We start from the raw sequence: 27861 nt of genomic DNA on the forward strand, positions 1-27861 counted from the left end.
CCACTTTTATCCTCAGTACTTGTCTTTTTGTGTTTATTGTGTAGGTTATAGATATAGATTTTTGTCTTTTCTACTTTTTTCTAATTCTGTAGTGTATGCTACACTTTCCTCTGCTGCTCCTCTAATCTAATCTAATAAATAGTTTATAGTTCGCAGTTATTGCACCAGTAATTAACCTCCTATATACATACAATTGAGCACAGATGGTTAAATAGAAATGAAGGGCCTGTTATTTAACAGTGTATCTATTCTGTTATATAAATACACACCGTGGCCTGCTCCACTGCCCCATTTACCATCCCATATATGGCAACACTGACACCAGGGTTCAAATTTGGCAACCACCAAATATTGCAGCTGTCATTCAGCAGGGCCCATAACTCTTAGTTATGGTGACCGACCGGTTAAAAAGACGAGTTTAAAAAATAATAATGTTTAATACACCATCAGAAAGCAAAAAGCTGCTAACGTAGCGAAACGACTTGTTTGTCTGGTTAAAGTTGGACGTTTACAGAGTACATAAAATAAAAAAAGATATTTTAAATGATATTTAGAATGTTTTTAAAAACCTAACTGCCGCCGTTCGAATGATTATTCAAACGGCTCAGCCGTTACTGTAGCAATGCACCAACAGGGCCACAAACACGGTTAGCTTCGTCTTTTGTCTGTGAATTACGTTCAACGACGGGCTAAATAACAGCTTTATGTTTCCATAAAGGGCCCGAGTGGTAGATAAATATGTCTACAAACAGTTCAACATATAAAAAGATTAAAATAAAATAAAACTCACCTTCTGGATTCTTTTCAACGCCATTGCATCAATGGCTATGCCGCTAGGTAGCCTGTCAGCTAACAGTTAGCACCTCACACATACACAATTTCTGTGGCCGCGTTACTTCCAAATCACCAAAGTATGAGCAGAAAATCACGTCTAATATACAATGTAGAACTTTTGGGCTTTTTGTTTTTTGGTTTCTAGTTGAACCTATGCGAGAAACTGTGTGTTAAATGTTAGATTTTTTCCTTCGTTAGCAGCAGAACAACCGAGATATTTTTTTTTTTGCTCTGTCCTATCATCCCTGCTCCTCTTCGTGCCTGGTAATCAGCGGTCGCTAATATCGCGAGACTTTGCAAGACAGATCGTGATTTGCAAAATGACAGCCATATTTGTAGTTTTTAACACATTTTTAATGTTTTTTTAGATTAGATTAGATTAAATATACTTTATTCATCCCACCACGGGGAAATTTACTTGTTACAGCAGCAGAGGAAAGTGTAGCATACACTACAGAATTAGAAAAAAGTAGAAAAGACAAAAATCTATATCTATAACCTACACAATAAACACAAAAAGACAAGTACTGAGGATAAAAGTGGCATGATATATAATATATATCATATCATATATTCTATTTAAGCATCTGTGCTCAATTGTATGTATATAGGAGGTTAATTACTGGTGCAGTAACTGTGAACTATAAACTATTTATTAGATTAGATTAGAGGAGCAGCAGAGGAAAGTGTAGCATACACTACAGAATTAGAAAAAAGTAGAACAATAAACAGACAGAAATATCTATAACCGACACAATAAACATGAAAAAGACAAGTACTGAGGATAAAAGTGGCATGATATATAAAAAGATTATTGTAATGTGAAGTGACCACGGTGTGTATTTATATAACAGAATAGATACACTGTTAAATAACAGGCCTTCATTTCTATTTAACCATCTGTTGATCAATTGTATGTATATAGGAGGTTAATTACTGGTGCAATAACTGCGAACTATAAACTATTTATTAGATTAGAGGAGCAGCAGAGGAAAGTGTAGCATACACTACAGAATTAGAAAAAAGTAGAAAAGACAAAAATCTATATCTATAACCTACACAATAAACACAAAAAGACAAGTACTGAGGATAAAAGTGGTAATGTAATGTAAAGTGACCACGGTGTGTATTTATATAACAGAATAGATACACTGTTAAATAACAGGCCTTCATTTCTATTTAACCATCTGTGCTCAGTAGTATGTATATATGAGGTTAATTACTGGTGCAATAACTGTGAACTATAAACTATTTATTAGATTAGATTAGAGAAGCAGCAGAGGAAAGTGTAGCATACACTACAGAATTAGAAAAAAGTAGAAAAATAAACAGACAGAAATATCTATAACCGACACAATAAACATGAAAAACAGTCAACCAAGAATAAAAGTGGCATGATATATAAAAAGACTATTGTAATGTAAAGTGACCATAGTGTCAGAAATATTGCAAACAAAGTGACCATGATACAAATAATAAATATTATTGCAAGAGTGGTGATTATAATATAAATAATATTACAAAAAGTAAGTGACCATGATATAAATAATAACTATATAAATGAAATAAAATAGTAAAAAGAGAGTTTTGACAAGGTCAGCATCACAAATTTAACTTTACAAGACTTTAAATTATTATTGCATAATTATTTCCACAAAACAACTGCATTTGACCTACTACATATAAATCAGAATGAAATTATAATATTATATGATATAGTATATAATAATAATAATAATAATAATAACAGTAATATATTACTTTTATTCTTGAAAAACTGGCACAAGTGCTTCCCAGAAATTGCTGACTGCCTACTTATAATTCGGCCATGACTACCGATATAGTGACCATGATATGAATAATAAATGCAAAAGGCATATAATAATAATATAGTATATAATAATAATAACAGTAATATATTACTTTTATGCTTGAAAACCTGGCACAAGTGCTTCCCAGAAATTGCTTACTACCTACTTATAATTTGGCCATGACTACCAATTGTGCCACTTATTCACTTACCATACCACATTTTCTAATTGTATTAAATTCTAATTGTGTTAAAGTAACTAAATCCTCATTTATCAAATTATCATCCTTATGATCAAATTTGATAACATCACTAATACAGATGCTTTAACAACTGGGCAATATTTCACAATACTATATACAATAACTGAGGCCAGGTGTCCACAAGATGTCACTATTTGAAAAGAGCAAAAACACAGGAAAGACACGGCGAGAATAGATTATGTCCAACCTCAACTGGAAAATGTTTTTGCAAGATTTACAGTGTCATTTATCAAACTGAACATCGCTCATAATCAAATAATCTATATAAAATTATGTTTTTTAGCTTAATTTGTTCAAGTGCGAACACGCCTGACAATGGAGCAGCGAAGTACAATGAAGCCAAACACGTGTATTATTTACACACACATAAGAATAAAGAAAAAGACTATAGAATTGTTCACTCAATACCCAATCATTGTAAAGGCATATTCATCTGAGTCAGCTGCATGCTCCGGTTTCTGCGCAGCCTTGTCTCGCAAAGACTCATGAGCTTCCCTTTATATGTCTTAAACAAGAGTGAAAAAAGAGCTCTCATTATTTTAGTGAGTATGTATGAATGGGTCGCAGTGTTCATTCTTCTTAAATGGCTGATTCAGTGTCAGGTTGAGGATCCTATCGTCAATGTGACACTGAGAGGGACCATTTTCCTTTGGAAAGCTGAAGATTCCTTCAGATAATATCTTATTGTTTGCTCATCTCTGTGCTCTCAATGACCTGCCTGTCCTCGGGGCCTGCCTGTAATCAGATTCAGCCAGCAGCAGAGGTAGCAGTTTGGGTCTTGTGCAGCAGGGGCCTTGTGTTCTGAGTTTGTCTACTTGGAGAGGCCATTTATCAGCATGAGGTTTTCAGACACAGTCAAGCCCACACTTTGTTGGCTTGAAGCCTCGGTTCACAAAGCCTCCCACAGTCACCCTACTGTAGTTTCCTCTGAAATCTCAAATCGCATTGGTTTGTGTGCTACTGTGTGCTTTCGACCTATAGGGCTTGCATTTGACAGATACTACTGGTGAGCCCTAAAGTTACGGCGCGATGCTTCCTTGTAAACGTTCAAAGCAATAACCAAGTAATGTCTTTGTTTCTATTAGGCAACATATCACTGACCTATAGTATGGGGAATTTCCCACCTATATCCAGAAGTTCAGTTTTTAGTTACATGACTGGTGCCCCAAGTTCTGAATTGATGTATGAGCCAAGGTGTGAATGTGTCAGAACTGGGATGATATGGGTGGGGGTGGGAGCTTAGTTGACCTGTCTCATAAGGACTATAGCCTGTAGTGCTGTTATTTGAAACCACGGACTCAGCAGACTCCAGTGATCCGTCTTTTTGGTCACATGAATCATCATTAGTAGAAATTCTATTGTATAACAGAAAGCATTAAACTTATTGTAGTAATTATGTTAAAGCTGCGTCTGAGCTCGAGCGTATTCCTCTCGGTGGCACTTTTTTTTTCCCATGGTTGCCACGACAGAGCCCATATGCTCACTATCATTTTCAAAATTAACTTAAATGGATCTCGCTAATGTCTGAATTATCCAATAAAAGCACAACCAATTAATGCCGAGCACAAGCTGGGCTCACAGTCCCCAGAGGTGTTCTACCTTCGGTCAGTGTATTAGCTTTCTGAGGGCTCTCTTATAGAACAAAGATCCATTGTTCCCACATACTAAGAGATATTTGTTCACTCCTTGTATCAATGGTCTTGATTTGATTATACACTCGGGCAATATGTGCAAGCAGTGCTCATGTTTGCAGTGAAGTCAGCACTCTGCACAATCAAATAATTCTTGAGCTAAGCAACTGGAAAAAAGGGTCATTATGTATGGAGCAATCAGTGTTTCATGGCTCATTTCCTTAGCTGTGATTTGATTTTGCTTGTCAGTGTTAAGGTGGCCTTTGACCCAGAAAATCTCTGAATTATTCCTCAAATCTTACTTCTGCTTTCTTGCATCAGCACTGGTTTTTACAACTTGGATCAATAACTAAAAAAAAGAGCTTAGCTTCCCTCTTGTTTTTGGACCCTTAAAACAAACCGGTGACTGCATGTTTTTTTGGCATACAGGGTTTAAATGATGCAATCATATAAACATTTATAGCTTCAAGGATGTGCTTATTAAAGGGCATTATATGCTTTAACTGTGGCTGTAGAGAACTCTGCAGGTTTTATTTTGGCCTAATTGCATAGCTGGTTACGGGATGTCTCGTTTACAAGCAGGGGTCCTAGCACAAAAATAATACTTCATTTTTAGTGTTTTAAGAGACCAGACCTGTTTAAAGTGACAGGCTGAGTGATGACTTGTTGGCAGTTTTTAGACTTTTTTTAAAAGAATGGTTCATCAGATTCAAATCTTATCATGTGTTTTGCATGTAACATCTTAATTGTGTTAAATCAATTCAACCATTGGATAAATGTGACGTATTGAAACCAGATTTTCCGTGCTAGATTTTGTACTGAAGCAAAAGAAAGTATCACAAAATGGAAAATCCAGTGGCCCAAACTTCACTTATGTCGAGTTCTTGTCCAAACATTCTTTACTTTTCACATTCGTACTGAAACAATCACTAAACGCTGTACTTATTATAACAGCAAGCATGAGTTATGGATTAATCATCTTTTTTAAATTCTTCTCTGATTATCAGGGTTTAATGCATCTCCAGAGAGAGCGGCTCAGATCCAGTCCCCTGCGTCTATCACCTCTGATCCACCCTTATCAGATGTGCATCATGTGGAGCACAGGCACAAACCACACATATAGTCATAAAGAACCAGTAATCCTTTGGGGTTAAGCACTTAAAGGGCAATCCCCAGAGCCCTCTGTGTCTCTGTGTTGCACCACAGTTCTGGCACGGTGATTGACAGCTCTGGAAACTGTTTTACTGTGCTGCTCTTGCAATGAGTAGTCTCCAGAGCCTAGGTAATAACAAGTCTGGAGTGTTGACTAATACATTTAGCGGTGACTCTCCGTAATCAAATGCGTTCCAGCTGTTTTGAGTTCTGATGACAATTTCAGGTTTTCCCAGTTTGCTGAGCTTCCTTGAGAGACAAAGAAGGGATTTCCTTCTCAGACAGGCAGTGGCAGCACCAACAAACTGCTTGGTACTGTTATCAAATACTAAGTTTGACTAAATATACACTTATCATCTGCAGCCTGAGCCGGTGCAGAAATGAAGGAGAAAGTAACAGTTGAAACGTCGCGTGCATGTTTTCTCTGCAATCTGTGTACAACGAGAAATGATTCATACAAAAAAAAATCCAAAAAATTTAAAAAACATCCTTTTAGTTACTGCGTATGGTAATATTTTGTGTCTGAGGTCAAAGGGAAATATCCTTTTGTTACAGCCAAGCACACACCCTAACACACACCCTAACACACACCCTAACACACACACACATGCACGGTTCAGAAATATTAAGGCAGCCACCTGTCGTCTGACAGGACTTTACTGTGCAGAGGTGTGTAGTTAGTTAGCGTCTGTAATTGTGTGTGAAAGTAAGTGACTGAGACGTGGGGGGCTGTCCATCCTGCTGCACAATAAACAGTTTGTTTCCCAGGAGCACCCCTCATGTTCCTGTTGTTGGCTCCATCGCTGCTCACTGGGAAACGTCCTGGCCTCTATTGTCCGGGAGGTCGAAGGTCACAGGATGCTCCTAAAGGCCCAAAAGGGGAGGTAAGAGGTTGGATAGTGAGGCATGATAAAGAGCTAACCCCCCCCTCCATCTCTCTCTCTTCTACGCACGCACCCCTTAAAAAACAAAACATTAAAACTTGCTTCTTTTTTCTCTCTCTTGTCACAGCGTCTTTCATTCCAAATTCCCGTCATTATCAAGAGTTTCAGGAAATTAAATCAGGACAATGCTCCGGCTGACTATTTCATATTGAACATCCTGATTGCTTTTAGCAGTGCTTCATGTGTAAGAGCTCTGTTCCTTGCATGCGTTCTTTGCATATCTTTAATGGAGAGACTTAGTCCACGAGCTTTCCCATCCAAAAAATGGGAAATTCAATCTGAGCAGCTAACAGAGGGTAAGGCATATCATTAAAGGAAAAAAACAGCCAAGAAAGGAGTGGTTGTATTGTATTGTTTTCACCGCACAAATGTTATACTTTAACCACAGACAGAGCTTAAACACTGACTGAGACTATGGAGCAGATACATGCCTGTGATTGTAGTGACCTTTTAAACGGCACAGCACATAAACGCCCATGTAAATACTGTTTATGCAGCCCGATTAAATATGTCGCCTCATAACTGTCGATGTTTATGACAGTTAAGCAGAGACACCGTGCTGCCGTAACAGAAACTTCTTGCACATCTCGTGAGACTACATGCAAACTCAATTTATGTTTGTGTGTGTGTGTGTGAAGAGGCATCCATGCAATATTTCCTGTGAAGTTAATTTTTTTTAAGGCTTTTGAGCAATAGTCTTATTTTTTTATTGCACTTGAACCGAAGAGCTTTAGGGCCTGCAGCGTGTCCTGTGTCTCGGTGTACCGGAGGAATGGAATGAGTAGACATGCTATTCTCTTGACATTCACAGGGACACATTTATCTTTTTTATGGAGCAAAGCAAACTGGATCTTTGAACAATATTCCAGATGTTTGTTGCACTGCATTTTATCAGTCTAATACTAATGGATTGCTATCCACAGCGCCTCGACAGCACACAAAAATGTTATCTTGTGTTTGGTCTCTGTCTCCAAACTAATATAGTTAATTTGTCATCCATGTATTACATCACATTTGAAATATAGTGGAAACAGATAACAAATCATCTGGCATATATTTACAAATTTAATTATTTCATACTTTAAAGGCAGCAGAAGAAGTGTTCAAGTCTTTTACTTTAGTAAAAATACACCTTCTTCTTAAACGTCCAATATGTGAGGTTTTCAGGGGGCTCTGTTTGCAGAATATGACAGAAACTGAATATAATTTGCATAACTACGTTTTCATTCATGTAAAATCACTTGAAAATAATGAAAAAAAACATTTTTGTTACCTTAAAATTTGCTTTTTTCCCCACAGTCTGCCTTGTTGAACTGCCGTTTTTCTAACGAACCCCGGAAGAGACAAATTCAACAGTAGCTTGAGAAATGGGGCCTTTTGCGTTTTTTGTGTTTTCGTTTTCTTGTTCATGCTATAGAATGGACCTAATGAGGTCGAGGAGGTTTACTATTTTGGTTCGTTCTCACCGCTCTCATTACAATATTTTTGTCCCCAGCAGGTGGCTGTTTTTAACCAAAAAGCTCCAAAAAACCCCGCTGACCAATACCTGCTCATGCAGACAGAGTTAGTGACTGGGGAGCCGGTGAAGAGTCTTTTTCCCACGGGAATCGGTACAGACTAAAAACAGAGCTCATAAAGCTGATGATGTGATATTATTGTGAAATATCTGTTATGCAGATGAACCCAAGTGACTGTTGGATTGTTATATTTTATATTAATGGTAAAAAAAAAGTCCCGTTTTGCACATTTTAGCTTTGTTATGTGGTGTTCAGTAATCAGCAAAGAGACATGTAAGTATAACTGCCAAACATATGTGATATAAAGGATTAAAAAGTACAATGTATACCTTTAAAAGCCTGTGGTGTAAGAGTATAAAATAACAGGATGAAATGCAGGCGCTCAAGTTAAAGGTATCTCAAATTTGTACTCGGTACAGTACATCTGTACAGCGCTAAGTATAGCTGTTACATTCCACCACTGCCTAATTGTGGTATTTCATTGTTCTTAGTCTTGTGTTTTTGTACGTATGAAGACTTGTAGTGTCTGCTGTAAGATGAGAAGTTAATAAAGGTAACACGAGAGACAATAGGCACAGCACATGGCCATCTTCACTTTTCAACCACAGGCAATTATGAATATAATGCTCATAGTTTAAGTTACATGTCGTGAATCTTCCTCGAGGCCTGACCCTCACCTCGTCTTGCCCTGTCATATCAGGTTAGGAGTTATACTGGGGCAGGGATGTGACAGCTGGAAATGGTTTGAGCCTCTCTGGATAGTTTGTTTTCAGACCACGCTGCAGGGAATGGATGAGAGACACGTGTAGGTTTGCCTTTGGCTGTAGTGCTTATTTGCCTCATGGTGATAAAACTGTTGCTGTGAATGATATCACTGTGAAAATCTGCACTGCAGCATATTTAGTCTGCTCTTAGCTTTTCTTCTCGGAGTGTGACAGGCTGATCGGAGCTGTCCAGGTATCCCAGTAATGTGTCACTATCTGAGTTAATTAGACTCCTCTGTGCTTTGAGCACTTTGACCTATCGGGGATTCATTTCCTGGCCTGTTGTGTTTCTAAGTCTGCAAGTGGGGTTCTGGCATAATTTGAGTTCTCACTTCCCGTTCTCAGATGGTGGGGTGCTTTTCCTTTCTTTATGACCAAATAAATCTGACTGGTGCCAAAGAAAAAAAAAATGGGATTAAAATTCCCCTTTCGCTGTCTTGAGGAGCCCAGCTGCACTGCACTGTTTGTTTTCCACAGCACGGTGCAGCTGCAGAGTCGAGCATTTCAGAGAGGTGCGCCAAAGCAAAACAGAAATGACTTATTTTTATTGGCACGTACTGTCCCATTCACTGAGTGATAATTGTATTGTGGAATTAGAAAGCCAGAACAACAGTCTGGTTAAGATAATTTTAATGTGGTCAAACGCGTTTTCTGTTTACATGTAATATCTTCAAGCTGGTTTTGTTCATTTGGATTTTTTTTTTCATTTATACAGTAGCTCATTTTCTCACAACTCCATTCTCTCTTCTCACCACAGCCTATTTCAGAAGACACACTATGCAAGCGCTTACTGTATTTCTGACAGCACAAATAGCGACTTTCGTCAGAGTATAACCTGTGTGGCTTATAGATTATGTGAACTGTACGGAGCAACGTGCGCAGTTGGTTTTTAAAAAAAGGCTGCGATTATTTAACAGACATGCAGCAATTATTTTAACACATGAGAGGCCTAGTCGCTCACACAAGAAGGAATGAGCTGCAGAGACAGATAGACAAACAGACAGACAGACAGGACAGACAGACAGACAGACAGACAGAGGGGTGTTGATTGCACAGAGAGATAACGCAGGAAGAAATGTGGTGCAGCAGGTCAGACGTGTCTGTAAGCAATATTATCTGTGGCACCGTTCAGGTGATTCTCTGTAAATAACGTCTGAATGCAAATGAGCATGACTGCCTGGCAGGTTTATGAGTAGCTGACTGGAATCACTCAATACCTGCCCTGACCTGGGAACAAAGTTCGCCATACGAGAGCAAGAGCTGCTTTGCTTGATTATCTGAACTCATCTGGCAAAATATCTTGGATTTGTTGTTTTTGCACTCAGTCCTAAACCATCACGTCCATTTTTAGTTCTTAGCACTCAGATGTTTGTGATCATAATGATGCAACATCTAAGAGCAAACACCCATTTTTTACCCAGTGAGCTGATAACAGCTTTCAAAGTTCCAGGACATTTGGTTTTCACTTTCCAGAAGAGAGACAGAGAAGCACGGTTTAGACACAAGAACACCTTTTCATCCCGCCATATGAGCATAGCTGTGACAAATAATCAAATTTAACAAAATCAGCCACATCATTTGAATCCAAACATTCAACACAAGTGTGCAGCATTTGGTGGGAACACGCAATGCAACGCATGCACGTGTTTTTATGCGTCCGGCACAAACTGCCAGCTGTAGACATTCAAGTGAGGGGCGTGCACCAGCAGAAGGGTTGTGCAGTAATTCTATGGAAGAAAGATTTACGCAGCAGCACATAAAGATGATGGTTTCCAGACCCGTGCATTATTCTGATAGTGTGCTGGACATGGTCATTCTATAGCTTGAGAGGGAGAGGGGTGGGGGTGAAAAAAGGAAAGCAAAAAGACATCACTAATAATAAGTAATCCATGTGAAAAACAAAAGTCCTCATGTACTGGGAATAACTTTATCATCTCCTGTGGATACACGCAGACAAAAGCCAGCAAGGACGCTAAAAATATGCAGAAGACTTGTGGTGCAGTTTCCCAAGGCCAGAGAAAGGAAATAGACTGACAGTTTCTCCCTGACCCCTTTACTACCCCCCTGTAACCTCCTAACAACCCCCACAGGGGATCCTGTCTCTATGTGTAAAACAGACAGTCAAAAAGCATCCTGGAAACTTTAGAGCCACGAAAACAAGGGGACATGAGGAAGTCCAATAAGCTTGTATGTAGAGGGCTCAGTCGGGAGATAATCTCGAGGCCACACAGACCAGGCGCCAAGCCTATAGAGCCTAAAAGCTCCGTGGCGCAGCAGAGCAGCGTGGTCATTGTTGTCTTTGGAAAGTAAGCAGCTTCAGCGAGGCCAGTGGTGTGAAAGCCACCTCTCTTCTTGAGTGTCTGCTCCAGACCCCGTTGTTGACATACAGGGCAGGTGCAGCTGCTCTCTACAACTGCATCAAGTAGAACCCCCACCTCAAGACACACACACACACACACACACACACACACATAGAGCTTGGATGTCACAAGACAGGGTTATATGGACAAAGACAAATCTACAATTTTCTTTAATATCTCTGCAACAATCAGCGAGCCAGTGCTGAGTTAACACAGGGCCCACAGAGATGAAAACAATGGCTGGATTCTTCTGGCTTGAAGATGGCTATGGGAAATGGCAGGGATGCCAGGGCTGATAAGTGACCGAGAGGCTCATGTTACTTCCAGCTGTCTCCAGCCATGCATGCCTCAGCGGAATGTATGGTTCACGCATAATGCAAACCATTTCATTTGCGTAATGCTCATAAAAAATCTGGCGGACATATTAAATAAAGTCAACAGCCTCTCACTTGGGCAGGGTTTTACATCACAGGAAAGAATCTCCAGTCCTCCGAGGAGCGGCGCAGTGCGTCTTCAGCTGAGAAAACACAGACAGTTGAAGACTGTGGCCTTGTGAGCGATAATGTTAACTGGATCAATAAAAGCGGGGCGATAGCAGTAGACCTGGAAGCGGCATCTGGCTGTAGTCTGAGTGACTGAGCTGTGTGTATAGTAAATATGTCTGTGCGGACCTGTTGGCATTGTTGGCTGTGCTTGTTTTTTTCCCCTCCTGAAACCATTAAAGACAGATTTCCATATAGACGCAGCAAAATAAAGGGTATATTTGTCTCCTTGTAATTAAAAACGACTGGAACTTAAAGTTAATATAAAATCAAGCCTGTAAAAGGTTAATAGCATTTAATACAGGCTGTATTTTTATGCTGTAAACCGGGTTACACAGCGCCACGCTGCATTAGCATCACCTCAATACCAGTGAGGGCCTCTTCCTGTCCATTTGGAAAATATAAGTACATTTTCAAGCTGCTGCACACTCCAAAAGGAGAGTGCTTTTGGCAGACTTTGAAGTTCTCAGAAATAATGCTCCTTAAAAGCATCCTCTGCAATACAGAAAAACATGAACATGTATTTTGGTGGAGAGAGGTGTGAGCGAGCACTTCTTAGCAACCATGTAAATCCACACACAGGAGGACTTGGACATGTTTGATGTCTTTCAAGTCTCATAATACACCCTGTGTAGCATTGATGCCCTTGCTAAGGCCAATATTCATTCATTCATTCATTCATTCATTCATTCATTCATTATCTTTAAGTCTGACCGAGGCACTGGGCGGACAAATGTGTGTCACTTAGGAACAAACACAGTCAACACTCATTGTATTAAAGCAAGAGTTGTTTTCCCCTGCTCCTGAAAGCCCCTCTGGAAAAGGATACTACAAATGCAACAGAACACCAGAGTGAAGGAGAAAGGCAGGAATAAAACTTTTTACTTTCCCCCTTCTCTGCACAGTTTAGTGTTTCAGTTACACCCTTCAGGCAGTAAAAACTGTCATCTAATCATATCCTCGTAGTCTTAAATGCCATATACGCCCATACCAGCCTGGAAAGGGGACCTTTCTGCGGATTAAAACGGATATGAGGTTATTTTTGCGAGATCCATGATTGCATGAGGCACTCCCATCTAGACTTAGTGTGATGACTGAGGAGGTGAGCTAATACGGCACAGCGGTGATGCAAACGACTCTTGTAAGTTCATCTGTGATGGATTCTGCCCTTTGGTTAAAAAAAAAAAGATTTAAGTCTTTTAAATGCTTCTTTACTGTCTGAAAATAAGTCGGTGCACGCAGAAAAATATATAGATGAGACTGGATAAACAGTGACGGATACTGAAGGATTTGAAACCTTTGAATTAGTCAAACAACGTGTTTTAAATCCTGCAAATAAAGCATCTTATGCATCATGAATATAAAGATATGAGCCCACATCTATTACAATTATCCTGGGTTTGTTTAGGCCAATTTTTTTTTTGTGTGCTCCCTCTCCTGAAATTCAAGCTCTACAAAAACCGAATGGAGACATTCTGCCGGGCTTGTTGGATTAATAAAAGAACATGACTTGGGTCCGCTTCAAAGACAATCAAGCGAGACCTAAATCTCCATGAAGTGAGATGGATGGAGGCAGCAGTAGCACATTGTGTGATCTGACATGTCCTCCACACACTTTAACTAAGTATCATTAGAGAGTTTGACAGGACGGGATTGGCCTGGCAAGACATGTTGGACACACTGCAGCAGATCAGATGTGAGACGGGTTGGTGGGTGGGGGGGGAAATGCTTTAACACCTCTGAAACAGTGAGGCGAAAACGTGGCGAGGGGATGGGAATTGCTGCTGAATTAAGCGCCGCTTTGATTGGGAACTGATTGACCGATGGTTGGCAAAACATGAAAGAATGACCTTGAATTCTCCAAAGCAAGTATGGATTGGCACACAGCATCTCTCTCTCTCTCACACACTCTCTCTTTCTCCTCCCTCTCCTGCTTTCCCTCAAACACACACTCTGATAAGAACACACACTACAGGGAGAAACACATACATGGGTATCGACACACATGAGTGCTCCGTCTCTGCTTTTTCGCACTCTCTTTAGCGAGTGGTGGTGGTGGTGGTGGTGGTGATGGTGAGGGGGAGTAGAGAAAAAAAAATGAACACACAGTCACGTACGACAAGCCAGAGTTGAGAGAGCAACTTCAAAGTAAGGCAGATGCAGGGACAGCACCCTCTGAATAAATTTTCTGGCCACCAGTCGATCTGCCCCCAGGCTAAGATTGTGGCTGTTCGCATCTCTCCTGACCCCTCATCAGCTCCCAGTTAAAACCAATCCCGCTCTAACAAGCCGGTTGCAGGGAGAAATGAGGGAGACATAGGTAAATAGAAAGGAGATAAAAAAAAAAAATCCTCTTTCAGGTGCTGCAGGTATGAGGGAATTCATTTTCATCAAATGCCCGATTGTCAGATTTTTTTTTTCCAAGAAGCAACAGCTGCTTTGATGAATAAATCAGCACGAGGGGCTTTGTAGCAACACAAAACACATACCTGAAATGTAGCATGCAGTAATTATATATATGTGGGAGTCTGTGCACAAAATATCTGTTTTCCAAGCAAAGCTAACAGCAATTAATGTGCTTCATTTTAACTCCAGCAACCATTTTGTAACAATAGGCGTCCTTTTGTTTTTCAAATGGAGGCTTTCTCACGTCGGAATAAAACATTTCAGACGCGCCGTATTTTTTTTATTTATCACATTAGTGCTATATCTCACCGTGCTGTTACAGTCTACTTACTGCATGCCAATGGTGCTTAATAGTACCCTGCTGAAACTTATGCGTGTGTGAGAAGTGTCAGTATTTAAGAGATGTTCCTGTTCAGCTTATGCATGTCATTATTATTTTTTTTCTTTCTGTGTTGACTTGTTTTAATATTTTATTTCTTTATTAAACATTCATGAGGCTATGGTGCATGAGCACTGAATATTTGTAATTACACCTGCTGGGACATGCACAGTCCATTACATCTCATGACATGTGCTACATTTGGTTAAAAAAAACACTATATTTTCTATGTTTTCTGCTGGTTTCGGGTATATATAAAACTATGTTGTAGGTCAGTGTCAAACTAAAGGATTGCATCATGAATCTGGATGAACAAAATCTTCTCTGAGCATCATTTGGAAAATGCATTCGCGCACATTCTCTGCATACTGTTGCCCAGAAAAACAATGATATGTACCCTGAGGGCAAATATTCACCTGTGTGTGTGTGTGCAAGCAAGTGCAAACATGTGTATTTCTGTGTACACAAAACCCACTATCCATAACTACCCCGTGTGCAATTCATAGAAGATGCAGTATGCAGTATATGTTGCTTTTAACTGCATACAAATACACACACTGACGTGCACGCACACACAAACACCCAGGAGGAGTGAGGATCTAATGAGGCCCGTGGAGACACTGCTGAATTGTCAGTCAACCCTCAGCTTGCTGACACGCGGCCGACAACATCAATGACTTCTTTTCTCATAGAGGGGGGAAGCCTGTCGAATTGCATGAGAAGCAAAGAGAAGTCTGAGGTCCATCGGTGTTGGGCTGGGAAAATGGTGGATATATTGGTCGGGTAAGGAAGCTTAAACTTATGTTTGCTACACCTTGGCAAACTTTGCAACTTTTAACGGCACGTGTGTGCAAAATGCACCTCCAAGTCATGATTAAGATTTATGTGCAGGAACAAAGAAAAAAAAAAGTTGTAACCACTTCCCTTGTTCTTCCAGGACTGCTTGCAAAACCGGGCCTCCAATCCTCTTCCTCAAATCAACAATGGGGGCATGTCTTTCAGTCTACAGAGAGAGAGAGAGAGAGAGAGAGAGAGAGAGGACAGGGAGCCAGGCTTGTTCTGTCACAGGAGGCCTGGATGTTCAAGTCAGAAGCCTGTTGCCTCACTCTTGTCATGCCTGTAGTTGTGCCATAATGGCCCATGCTTATCCCCAGGTGTTATTGCCTTTCCCAGCGTATTGTTTCAGGACTGAGCAGACATGCAATTTACATGGCAAGCGTGTAATTAGGACTTTCTCACTGAATCCTTGGCCTGTCATTTTTTTCACACACACGGAGGCAGTGTGGTCTGCAGATATCAGCTGGTCACACCACATGACAGAGTGCTGCTCAGGTTTACTTTAAATGGAAGATAATTTGGGAAGATCACATGTGCCAACAGGCTCCTGTTCCAATAATAATAATAATAATAATAATAATAATAATAATAATAATAGTGGCTTTGTATTGCCATGTCCTTCTGTTCAAACGCCCTCGTTGCGCGGTGTTGGTGGCTGCAGGGTGAAGAATAGCTGATCTGCACGGTGGTGAATGAAGTGTCGGTTTTCAGTGCAAACTCCTCCCTCCACGGACGGGCTGCGCTTTTTCTTCCACTTCAACAACCAAGTAGTTTTTCAGGGCGCATTCCCCGGCAGCAATGTGGAGGGAAAGGGCGAGCACGTCCAGCTGAATTTTTCCTTTTCTTTTTTTTTATACTTTACCATCGGTTTTTTTTATTTCTCTTTTCTAGTTTAGAAAGTTTGTGTTTGTCAGGAAGAAGCTTCGGCTCTGTGGGAGGAAAGAAAACTGCAGCCAAACCGTCTCGGGGTTTTTTTCCTCTTTTTTTGTTGTTGTTGACTCGAGCCATTGTTTTATTTTTTTGTATATTTCTTCTTTACGCATGGATTTTAGGAGATGAAATCGGACGTGTTTCTTGTTCTTGAGTAACCCCTCTCGACTCGCTTGGACTGGTTAGTTTATGTGGTCCACGGGCTCTGTAGGAGGAGGAGAGAGAGAGAGAGAAAGAGAGAGAGAGTCCCATTCCTCAGCAGCACAACAAGGAGACACACACACACACACACACACACAGGGGCCACAAGTTGTCCACAAGCTGCGAAGGAGGCGAAACTTTGCCAAGTTACTGCGCATCCGGCCGCCGACGCCAAATATTCATCGATATTTTCTATCAGCGTCTCTGCTGTGACTTTAAAACTGTGGATTATTCTCGCAAGGCTCGCCATGGACCACGGGATCCCGTTCAGAGGATGAAAAAGGAGTTTTGAACCATGAACACTTTGTTGTAGTTAGTTGACTACTCCAGCGACACGTTTGGACTACACTGATCCGATCAAAAAAGACAAAAACTAAATCACACACACGCCAATTATTATTTCTTGCGATTGTTTTTCCTCTCGATAGTATACACACACATACACTGTTCTGCAAAAATGCCACAGTTGAACGGAGGTGGTGGGGATGATTTGGGGGCCAACGATGAAATGATATCTTTTAAAGACGAAGGAGAGCAGGAGGAAAAGATATCCGAAAATGTATCGGCGGAAAGGGATTTGGATGATGTGAAATCCTCCTTAGTGAACGAGTCGGAAAGCTCTTCGGACTCAGAGGTAAGGACGCATGCAAATATATATTTTTTTTAATATAATAACAAAAGTGATCCACGATCAGATTCAGATTTAATGGCGTTGAAAGTTTCAATAGTTTCTTCCCCTCCGTGTGTTTATTCTCCCCCCATGTCAGCAAGCAGAGAGGCGCCCCCAAACCAGAGTCGACTCAGAAAGTTATGAGAAAGCAAGAGACTACTTCAGTGAAGGTAAAAAAAATACAAATTAAGAAACACACCCTGGTACTTTGTGTACCATAACTGCTAATTATGTCGCCTGTGTGCCTTTATTAACCCTCACTTTTCTTTATCCCTGCAGCTCTGAGAAGGCAGCAAGATGGTGGCTTTTTTAAGAGTCCTCACTACCCTGGCTATCCGTTTCTCATGATCCCAGACCTCACCAATCCCTACCTATCCAACGGGTCACTGTCTCCGAGCGCAAGAACAGTAAGTGTCCCCCTAACTACATGTGGATCTCACTTCTTTAATTTCTCTTTTTCCTGCATTTCGTCGCACGCTGCAAAAAAAGAAAAAGAGGAGGAGGAGAAAAAAACTTTTTGGCCGTGCGTAAAAGTTCCTTGTGCACTGCCAGACCGCCATATTCCCTCCGAGTGGCCTCTCAAGGAGTACTAACTACTTCTTTGTTCTTTTTTTGGGGGGTGATATACATTTCTCCATGCCACCCACCCTCCACAGGGCTCGCATTTGACAATTTCTCACTCTGCGTAAAGTTCAGACACATTAATCTTTCTTTATTTTTTTTTATTATTTCTGAATGATTTATGGCAGCTCCTTGTCGAAACCACTCACCCTGGGTCTTGATTGTGAAGGCTACTTTATAGTGAGCTGATTATACCTCATGTGCTTTCACTATAAGATGCCTATAGGGCTGATGTTTTGAGGTGTGAGTATTCTTCTAAACTCTGCTCCCACTGAATTGACGTTTCTTATGTATTCATGCTAATAACTTTCACCTCAGTGTGTTTTAGACACCGCACACACATTCTCTGCAGGAAAATAAAAAAATAGATTCCTCTTCCTGAAGTCTTATCTTACAGTAACAACAATGTAATACCCCACTTTGACACACATGGGAGGCATTTCACTGCGGTGTCCATGACAGCTGTTGTCCAGAGACTTTTAAAAGGCGAGATAAGGCTGGCAGTTTTAAGAACGTGTTGTTGATGCAGAGTTTGCAATAATTCACTTAACTTGTTGCATCACATCAATTGTGCATGAAGCAACACAGGGCCTTTTTAACCAATGCTGCGCTCGCTGTCAGCAGTCGTTGGGCTGGTTTCGTGTCATTTGGAACAAATATAAGCCGTAAATGTCAGTTCTGCACCAACGATGCAAACAAGACGTATGAATCTCCACATCGTGAAAAAAGAATCCCACTCTGAAGTTTCAGGAACATGTTGTGACGTCGAACACTGGTCCTAAAACAAACATTTCCAGAGATGTTTCAAGAGAACTAACCAACATTATTTCATGTATTAAATGTAAAAGGGACTGTGCAAACTTCCTTGAAATAATCCCCGCTGGAGAGCTGTGTTCCTCCGAGCTCGTCCATCCCCCAATCCATGTCACATCCCCCCCCCCAAAAACAAGTACTTTCGTTAAGGCCTGGCAGGCATCTGACTGAAAAGACACCCCCCTCTCCTCCTCCCCCTCCTCCTCCTCCTCCTCCCTTTTTTCTGTCTCCTTTTCACTGTTCCAGGCCCACTCCCCTCGCCTCCCTCTACCTTCCATTCAATTAGAAAGGCGTTAGTTGACCATTGTTATTCTGAGCAGTCTTGATGGCTTCATTGGAGGTCTCCATTGGGGCTCATTAACTAAATGGCTACTCTGCCTCAGACTAGGTGATACATACCAGCGTGTAGATCGACTATCTGGTTGCTTTTGGCAAGTGGGAATAACCTCAGAGAGCTGGTACAGGCTGGAATGTAAATGCACCGTGATATTTTGTGCCTTTTCTGGAACTTTAATAGAAGTTTTTGTTGCATTTAAGGAACAAACATAACAGTCCAAAGTAATTGATTTTAGCTAGTCTATTATGTAGCCTCTGCTTTGTTTTGTCTTTTGTCTCCGGTATGAAACCTTCTCTCTCTTTTATTCCTGTGATTCTGTCCAGCAAAACAAAGTTGAAAATTAAAACGGCCGTTCCTGTTGCTTGAGGCAAAGTAGCAAATAATTGGGAGAGGGTTTAAAATTCAGATGTATAATCCTCCATATTAGGGGGAGGGAGGGAGAAAAAAAAAAGAATGAGGTCAATGGGACAGAGTGAGCTGACACTGTCAATCATCAGCGTGGCAGAAAACACGCAGGCAGACAATAGCTGGCATACTTAGCAGACGTCTTAAGGTCTCCGTGCTGCACACGGCTCAGCGTGAAGGCAGTGAATTTGATTGATGAGTGCTCTTGACTCCGTACCTTTTTAGGCCCGCGTTCTGAAGGTAGGGCTTGTTTACACCTGTGGGTGAAGTTCAGCACGGTCAGATTTACTGGATGATATTCACACCAGTGTCTGGCCAGCAACTTAGTGTAACTAATGAGCCCCGCGGTTGCATTTATCACGCGTAATTATTGCACGGGAATATGCTGATTGGCCCGCAAGATAACATTTTCTCACATGGTAACCTAATTTGTGTTGTCACCTCCCTGGTGTTGAGATACAAACAATCCCCGGTGCCTGCAAACAGTTTATTACAGTGTGTGTCTTGGAAAGCTCTGCTGGGACTGACAGATTTGTTTTATAAGCGTGGTGTGGTATGTGGTCGTACTTGTGCTGCGTTTAAGTTATGTCTCTTAAACGGATCATGCGATTAATCCCAGGCAAAACAGAATCCACATTTCCAGGTGGGGAGCTGCAGTTTGAGTGCAATGCAAATATTTTTAGAATTACAGATCGAACACGTGTGAGGCGTTTTTTACATTTCCTGCATGTACCCCCCCTCCTTTCTGCTGTGACGTCTTAGTATTTGTGTGTAATAAAACGCTCCTATATTCTCTGCATATAAGTAATAGATACAAGATGTTGCTCGGGAGTCATCGTGCGGTGATTTTTCTCTGCGATGTGCAACACAGTGAAAGGATTTGAGGCCCGTACTTTTAAATTTGGATGTGGCAACCCTATCATGAGCAATGAGAGACAGGCCTACATGGGATCAGCATAGAGTTCCCCTGAGGGGCCAAGCATAACTGATTTAAAGCCTGCTCCGAGCTGACATTCTGCTGTAATCCACCGAGAGCTGAGGAGAAGGTTTCATGTTTGCAGAGATGTTCGAGACTTCTGCAGCCCGGCTACAAAAAAACAAACCCAAAAAAATAAAAAAACTAAACCAGCCCAACAAATCCATCTTATTGTTTGTCGATTCATTGATGTGATTATCACTGCATTGTTCCTGTAGTGACGGACTGGTGCCAGATTTAATTGGTGAACGCACGCTCAAGCTTGACGCCACCACTTGTCAGCTTCATCAGCACTTTTTAGATAACTCTGCCTGCTGGTGCATCATCATCGTCACCAAAGGGCGAAATGCCTCTTGTGTGTGAGAGGTGGCGAGTAAGCGAGAGCGAGGTTAGCCGCTCAAATATATCTTCATCAAATACGCAGTGGGTCACTCGAACTCCTGGGCATGATTGTTGAATAGAAAATTGTTTGAGATTGAGATATGAATGGGGAGCTTGTATAAGTCTGAACATGTCAGTGGCTGTGATTGCATGCCTGTCTGACTTCTTTTTTTTTTTTTTTTTTTTTTTTTTTTTTTTTTTTTTTTTTTTTCCTTTCTGTTGCTTTTGGTGCTTAAAAATGTGCAGACAAAGAAAAGTCAACACAGACATTGTCCCGTTGAATAAAAGGGCCTCTCCCTGCATAAGCAAACGCTGTTTGTGTGGAGGTGTCTTTTCATCAGGTGGCTCTACTTGGCATTTCACTCACCTTGCTGCGTACGTGTGTGCGAATGTGCACACATGCGTCCATGCGTGCTGCACGTTTGTGTGTGTGTGTGTGGAGTGCTGGTTTTCTTAGCGGAGTGGGGGGAGAGAGGGAGGAGGAGGTGGAGGAGGTGGAGGAGGTGGAGGGCGTTCAGGTGAGGCTGTGTGTGGATACTTTGCAACAGAGGGAACAGTGTACAGCGCTCACATTCTGACAACCCTCAGTGTTGTATTCCTGAACGCTTTAGCGCGCAAATATTTTTGCAGCCAAGCACTGTGTCAACACGGCTAACATTTTTTGACTAGCCGGATCGTTTTTTAAAAAGATTTTTCCTTCAAAGGCAAACACATCTACATCAATTTAGCGGCTCTGTTCAATTAAAAACAGATCGCCGGCGACCGCAGAAATCAGCCCGGCTGAGGGCTCTCGCTCGCTGGTGATTCGTTTGGATAATGAACTCGCTGCGAGGGCTCGGGGATTGAAGTGGCCCCAAAAAAAAAAAAAAAAAAAGACAATTTTTGAAATATGAGATGATTCATGATTTAGTTTGGAGGAGGCGGGGGGAGATGTTTGCATTTTTACACGTTTAAAACAAATTTTTAATTGTTTGCAGTATTCCGACGATTGCATGCCTCAGCAGTTACTTTTATTACGCACGGGGGTAATCAAGGTCAGGTCTAATTAGTGCAACACCAACCAAAGCAGTTTATAGTGCTGATGATATGTAACGTGTTGCAAATGTTCCACATTTATAAATCACCCCGTTTTAATCAGAAGACGTCGAAGCTGGAGACTCTTTATCGTAGCAGTTTGTGTTTTTCTATCTCACGCCGTGGATGCTCACTTCCTAACACCGCTTGTATGGAACTGTGTGAAATGGTGTCAGTCCTGGTCTCTATCCTTCCCTCTTTGGTCTCTGTGGAAAGCATGAGCTGGCGTCAATTCCTCCCGCTACCCCATAGCCTGCTAGTTCACTACCTAACCCACCCACTCGCCCGCCTGACATTAGAAATTCTGTTTATAGCGCTCTCTGGCTTCTCGAGTGCGGGGCCCATCAGGAGCATCTCAGCACCCTTTGAGGAAAGGATAACCAACATCTCCCCTCTCCAGCCGCAGACTCCCCATGTTCAGTGACATCAATGAATCCTTTTGATGTGCCAAGATGAATATGTGCGCAAATGTGTTTTTATCAATTAATGTGTTTTTCTCATTTGCTATGTTTGGCCAGAGCTGCTGTACTGTTTGGTACATCGCTTTTTTCCCTGTGAAAATCTGGCCGAACTTGTGTTTGAGTTGAGAGACATTTAGCCCGAAGGTGAGCATCTCTAACACACCTGGGTTTGAACACGTCTTCTTGACCCGTGTCTGTCCAACAAAAACGTAGAGTTAGATATTAAAGCGATTCAGTAGACCAAAAAAAACTGTAGCTTTTTTAGTCGTGTCTGCACATGTTCTGTCTCTGCTACCCAAATAACTGCAGCCCTCATGGTTGGACGGTCACCGTGATGAGTCTCAGAGCGGCAGAAGAGTTTGAGTTGGAAGCAGTGGACATGCAAAGCTCGCTATCGCTCGTCCTCCGCAGCTGCTAAGTCTCAAAAAAAAAGAAGAAGCAAAAGAAAGGTTTTTTTTGGAGATGGAGATGTGGGAGGTGGAGACGTATCATGTGTCATGTGAATACCAGCTTAGTCATGTCTGTTCTGTGGTATTAACCTGGAGTCCTGGTGCAAAAGAAGGTGGAGGGGGGGGCGGAGAGGGGGCCCTCAGGAGAGTAGTCAGACTGACTCCCAGGTGACCACAGTCTCGAAACGATAAATCCTGAAGCTGTTTGTGACCGTGGATTAATCATCTTACTCATGCATCCAAAAATCCGACTCTTTGCATGTGTTTTGTGTCATTTCGACATGTCACAGTGCGGCTAAATAAGCGATTTGAGGTCATTATGGCCATAAACAACGATTCTTCTCATGACACAATTGAAAAATATTCATCTTGATGTGACTGCGTTGCCTGTTTTCTCTGGCCAGCAGTCAAAACCACAAGATATTCTTTCATTTAGAAGGAAATACCAATATTCTCACAGCTGAGAGATCGATCATCCAAATAGTTGCAGACTCAAACACACCGATAATGAGAATAGTCCTTACTTGTATCTAACTGATAGGCGTCGGGCTTGGGGGGGGTTGGGTGATGGTAAACTGCGCTTTTTGACTGTCTCACGTACGAGTACGTATGTGGCTATAACCACTACTGTTCAGCTCACATAAAGAAATGTTTTGCCTCTATAATTGTACCTTAAACGCTTCACTCGATGCTAATAAAATGCGATTGTACAGCAGGAAGAAAAAGAAAAAGCTCGAAACAGGGTTTCATCAGTCTGGTATTCCAAGCAGCTGTTTTCAGTTTAAGCACTGCAGGCAGCAGGAGAGAGAGAGAGAGGGAGAGAGAGAGAGCAGGCAGGAGGAGAGATTGTTGATGAGATGTGGTGGTGGGAGCATAAACTGGGGCAGATACGGGTCCTGCTATTCCTTTCGCCTGTTATCCCGACGTGGGCCGGCTTCCAGACCTTGAGGCACTCACTTATCTGAGGGATTCTGTCTCCCACAGAGCACCGCTTCTCCTCCGTAGACCACAATGCCTCGCCATTCCCTTCACAGTCACAGCCCAATCAGCCAGCAGCAGGAGGCTATCAGATCGTGCACATGTTGCATCAGTACTACTAAGATTTGTATCAGGCTTCGCTTCAGTTCACATGCAGGCCATAGAAATGCGTTCTCCGCTGCCCAGGGTCTGTTAAAGGCGGTGTCATGCAAGTATGTGTGTAGTATCAGTGAGGTTGTAGTGGTCATACTAAATTAAGCAGTGGATGGATATCCGTCCAGGATGAGGTTAGTTGACAGGGAGCAGAGCAGCTGTTCTTCTTGTAGAAGTTATAAATCAGTTTGGCTGCTTCCCACTGAGTTCGTCCTGTAACGTCGGAGCAAGTGCGGACCGCCGGCTGGGGGGGGGGGGGCTACATCCCCTGACGGACACATGTCACGTCAACACATCGCACTCGCATGCACGTGCGAGACGCAAACATTAACCAGCGTATGGTTGATTGTATTACCTTTAACTTGCCAAGACAAAAGAACATTGTTCCTCTTCCTCTTTTTTATTTTATTTTACTTCACGTGGATCTGTTTCACTTCCAAAAAAACAAAAAAAACAAGGATTATAACTTGTGCTATAATCTTACACCTCTTAACTGATGATGTAAGTGATGAGACTGACGTGCCATCTGTAATCTGAATTTAGCTCTGGCACTAAAAACACAAGTATGTAATGTATCGTATGTTTGACTACATAAATCTTAAAGGGAGCCACGGGGAACTTTCCATGTTTAATACATGTGTATATATATAAGCAGGACACATGTTACTCTGTGGTTACTTTTACTAAGCTTGTCTTAAGTGGGAAACATCAGCTGCTGTTGCGTACACTGTGCAAAAACTGCATATTTTCATTTAGTATTCTATAAATTGGCCATATTTTCAGTCACATGACACAAAGTAAGGTTATGTGAAACTAGTTTTTTAATAAACCATTAATAGACGCGCCCATATGCTCTGTAATTGTTTGATAGATATCATGAATATAAGTTTTGTTCCCTTTCCAATTTTCCCATGAGATCAGGCTGTTTGTCTTAATATTGATAATAACTTAACCTCTGCGTGCCCCTTGCTTCCCTCAGTTACCCTCATAAACCAATTGTACTTGTTAAGAAGTCACAATGTTCTGCAGAGCAACAAATCTGATTAAAGCCCGAGCAAAGAGGCACAAGTCATCTAAAATGTGTGGCCTCCTTATCCGGAACCAGACTTGTGGATCCTGTTAGAATAAACAGCCGAAGCAGCAGAAATAAAAAAAACAAAACAAAACAAAAAACGTCTGATGGCTTTTTTACGTCGACCTCGAGGGCTGAAGAGTCTCACTCTTCGCTGACCTTGTTTGCAAAATTTAAAATTACGAGGTAGTGTTCTTGATTAGTTATGACTAATGACTGCTGCCAGGGGCCTTGTGCTCCTCAGACATAAGACAGTCTTTAGTGATAGCGGGATTCCCCTTGTGCCTGCCTCAGATGATCAGCATCATTAGGCCTCTTTGTCGGCTGATTTTATCATCTGATTAAACTTCAGGTCTGTCTTTTGGCTGCCCTCTTTTCTAGAAAAACGCGCGTAAGCATGAGGTGGATCTCGTATCCGATGATCAGTGGGCGTGGGGAGGGTTTTGGTACGGCAGCTCCACACCTCTGCTGACATAATCCCTCATCCATTTACATGGCTCCATACCAAATCCCTACAAATGTGACTGACTTATTTGCTTCAAATTTAGAGTAGCTACATCGGAAAAAAAAAAGATCTAATCAGTCCTATATGACATGGAGTAGGCCAAGGAGCCCTTTTGTTTGATTTGTACATGGGTTGGAGGAGCTGGCTATTGGAAATCCCTGAAGCAGGCTTTAGGGGCAGGTCTGATTCTCGTGTGAAATGGGAAGGCTCTATAGCTCTCGGCTGACTTGACTGGGGCTGTATGGGTGTGTTGGCAGGGGGAGCGACGGTCATGAATAGGGTCTTTGACTACCTCAGACTTGCCCTGAAAGGCAGGACAAAGACCCTAGGGCAACGGCTTAGAGCCTCACAGCTGAGCTACAGAATGCTTGGCCGAGTCTTCCTCCCTCCTTGCCTGATTTAAATACTACAGTGGCTTTCAGCATTCTGGCGACGGAGGCTCGCATTCACTGCAGCACATTTACCATCAACTTTTCTTTTCTGTTTTTGTTTACAGTATACTAATGCCAGAGCTGTTTACGTAATCCATTGTATAGACTCCGTCAGAGGTGCTGGTGAATATGCATCAGTGACTCTCTTAAAACCGCCTGAAGATTAAGCTTCATGTTGTTCCTGTTAAGCAGAATTTATTTGGATGCACGCTAACTGTTGGCATATGTGTGTATCACTGCTAATCACACACTCGGAGTCGTTAATTATGGAACATTTTTGCTTATCTTCATGCAAGATGGAGATGTTGGCAAGTAAACAAGACCAATCTTTGGGCGCACACCTCTAATTGCTTGATTATTTCTGACAGATCCGCGCGACTCTCTTCAGCGTCGAGATTTTGCAGGGGCAGAATAAAAAGCCATAAATCTTTTCTGCAGAGTTAATGGGGTTATTTGAGTCCTGTCCAGACACTCTCTCCCCACAGAGTGTCTAGTTTCAGATGTCACTCAGAGCTTTGTTTGCCCCCCAGGGTGAAGGGTTAGAGGTCAAGGTTCAGGGCCAGTTGGCTGAGTGGCCACAAAAGCTCCGGCCTCCCCTTCAGCACATCCGATCCCTTCTTCCACACCAGCCTGCGACCACAATGAAGGGATCGGTTTGCAACATTTGTCTTTTTCTTATTGTAACCTAAAATTAATTTTTTTTTTTACTTATGTGAAGAATTTTAAGGGTATAGTTCTCAGTTTCACAACGAGGCCATAAAAACTGGCTTAGGTTTACGGCTTGAAACTTTAATTGTTTCTCAGTGGAAACTTAGTGTAATTATTCAGTTACAGTTCTTGTTTTGTTCTTTGTTTCTGCTTTTGCCGTCCAGCTACTGTGTAAGCCCGCTGTTGCCTCAGAAAACGTCCTTTAATTGGTTTTATTTATGTGATTTGAGGGTTTATATTTGTGAGATTTCTGCAAAGACCTTCTTATTTCTTATTTTTCCTCCGTCGACATTAACAATCAGGAATGGCACCTCAGCAAAAAAACAAACAAAAAAACTTCTCAGTTTCTTTGTTCGAAACACCTCAGAAACTTTGCAAGCCCGCACCTCACCCACATCAGCCACCACCCACAACCTCAACTTTTCTCTCTGCCCCACCACCACCACCACCACCACCCAAACATGTCCTCCAGCCAGGTTTATTATGCTGTTTCACGCAGACCAAAATTGCAGCTGCATGGAGAACAATCTGGAGCACATTAGCTCAGGCGCTGTGATTTATAAATTGTTTCTCAGGCCATAAATCCCTGCTGTAATTGTGCACAAGCACCCCTCTCTTTCTCCAGTCACTCCCCCTTCGTTCTCTCTCTCCTTCTCCCAGTCTCTCTCTCTCTGAGCAGCTTACAGTTCTGGGGTTAACACTAATTGTTTGCAGAAGTGTGCAGTTTGGATTGAGTAGACGTTTGTTGCATTGTGGTGCAGATTTTGGGGCTTGCAGAAAACAGCTCTTCATGAAAGATAAACTTTCCTACTTTTCTTTTCTTTTCTTTTCTTTTTTTTTTAATGCAGTTCATAAACCTTCGCTGTCACGTGCTGCGAGCTCGACGTCCAAAATGGGATGTGAGCGTTTTGTCTTCAGCTCCACGTTACTGTGGTTCATGCTCTGCATTCCTGAATACTGTGTAATTGTAAGGGGCCTCTCCTAAACTCTGTCCCTGGGAATTTGATATTTACAGCAGCCCCTGATCGTAATCACCTTGCAGTTCTCGTTAGATTCTATTGAAACTGAAAGATAGCAACAGCTGTATATATTGTTTTAAATAACATGTCCAGCCTTGAGTTTTCAGTGGTCTGGTTAATGTTATGAAGACATTTTTCAGCAAGTTTGAAAACTGGAACAGCTTGTATAAATCAATGTTAGTTCCTCCGCTCTAAAAATGTGTGAAAAGTAATTTATTTAATATTGACAGAGCAAAAA

The 27861-nt window shown here is 41.7% G+C and overlaps 2 protein-coding genes across 4 annotated transcripts in view; one reads left to right on the forward strand and one right to left on the reverse strand.

The window, feature by feature from the left end:
• The window catches only part of ube2d4 (ubiquitin conjugating enzyme E2 D4), a 4522-nt gene extending 3450 nt beyond the window's left edge, over positions 1-1072 (reverse strand). The window contains 1 exon segment of the mRNA NM_001303361.1: positions 791-1072. Coding sequence (NP_001290290.1) covers positions 791-814 — 24 coding nt within the window. The 5' untranslated portion in view covers positions 815-1072.
• A 14983-nt stretch (positions 1073-16055) lies between these two features.
• The window catches only part of tcf7l1b (transcription factor 7 like 1b), a 31345-nt gene continuing 19539 nt past the window's right edge, over positions 16056-27861 (forward strand). For 2 of the 3 annotated variants that reach the window (XM_010751157.3, XM_010751158.3), the window contains exons 1-3: positions 16058-17204; positions 17338-17410; positions 17520-17647. In XM_010751157.3, the coding sequence (XP_010749459.1) occupies positions 17028-17204; positions 17338-17410; positions 17520-17647 (378 nt within the window). In that variant the 5' untranslated portion in view covers positions 16058-17027. Of the gene's footprint in view, positions 17205-17337; positions 17411-17519; positions 17648-27861 lie in introns of all 3 variants that reach the window. The other variant, XM_019255410.2, reaches the window with a different exon arrangement.

The sequence above is a fragment of the Larimichthys crocea genome, chromosome III (assembly GCF_000972845.2).
Source record: "Larimichthys crocea isolate SSNF chromosome III, L_crocea_2.0, whole genome shotgun sequence".
Lineage (NCBI taxonomy): Eukaryota > Metazoa > Chordata > Actinopteri > Sciaenidae > Larimichthys > Larimichthys crocea.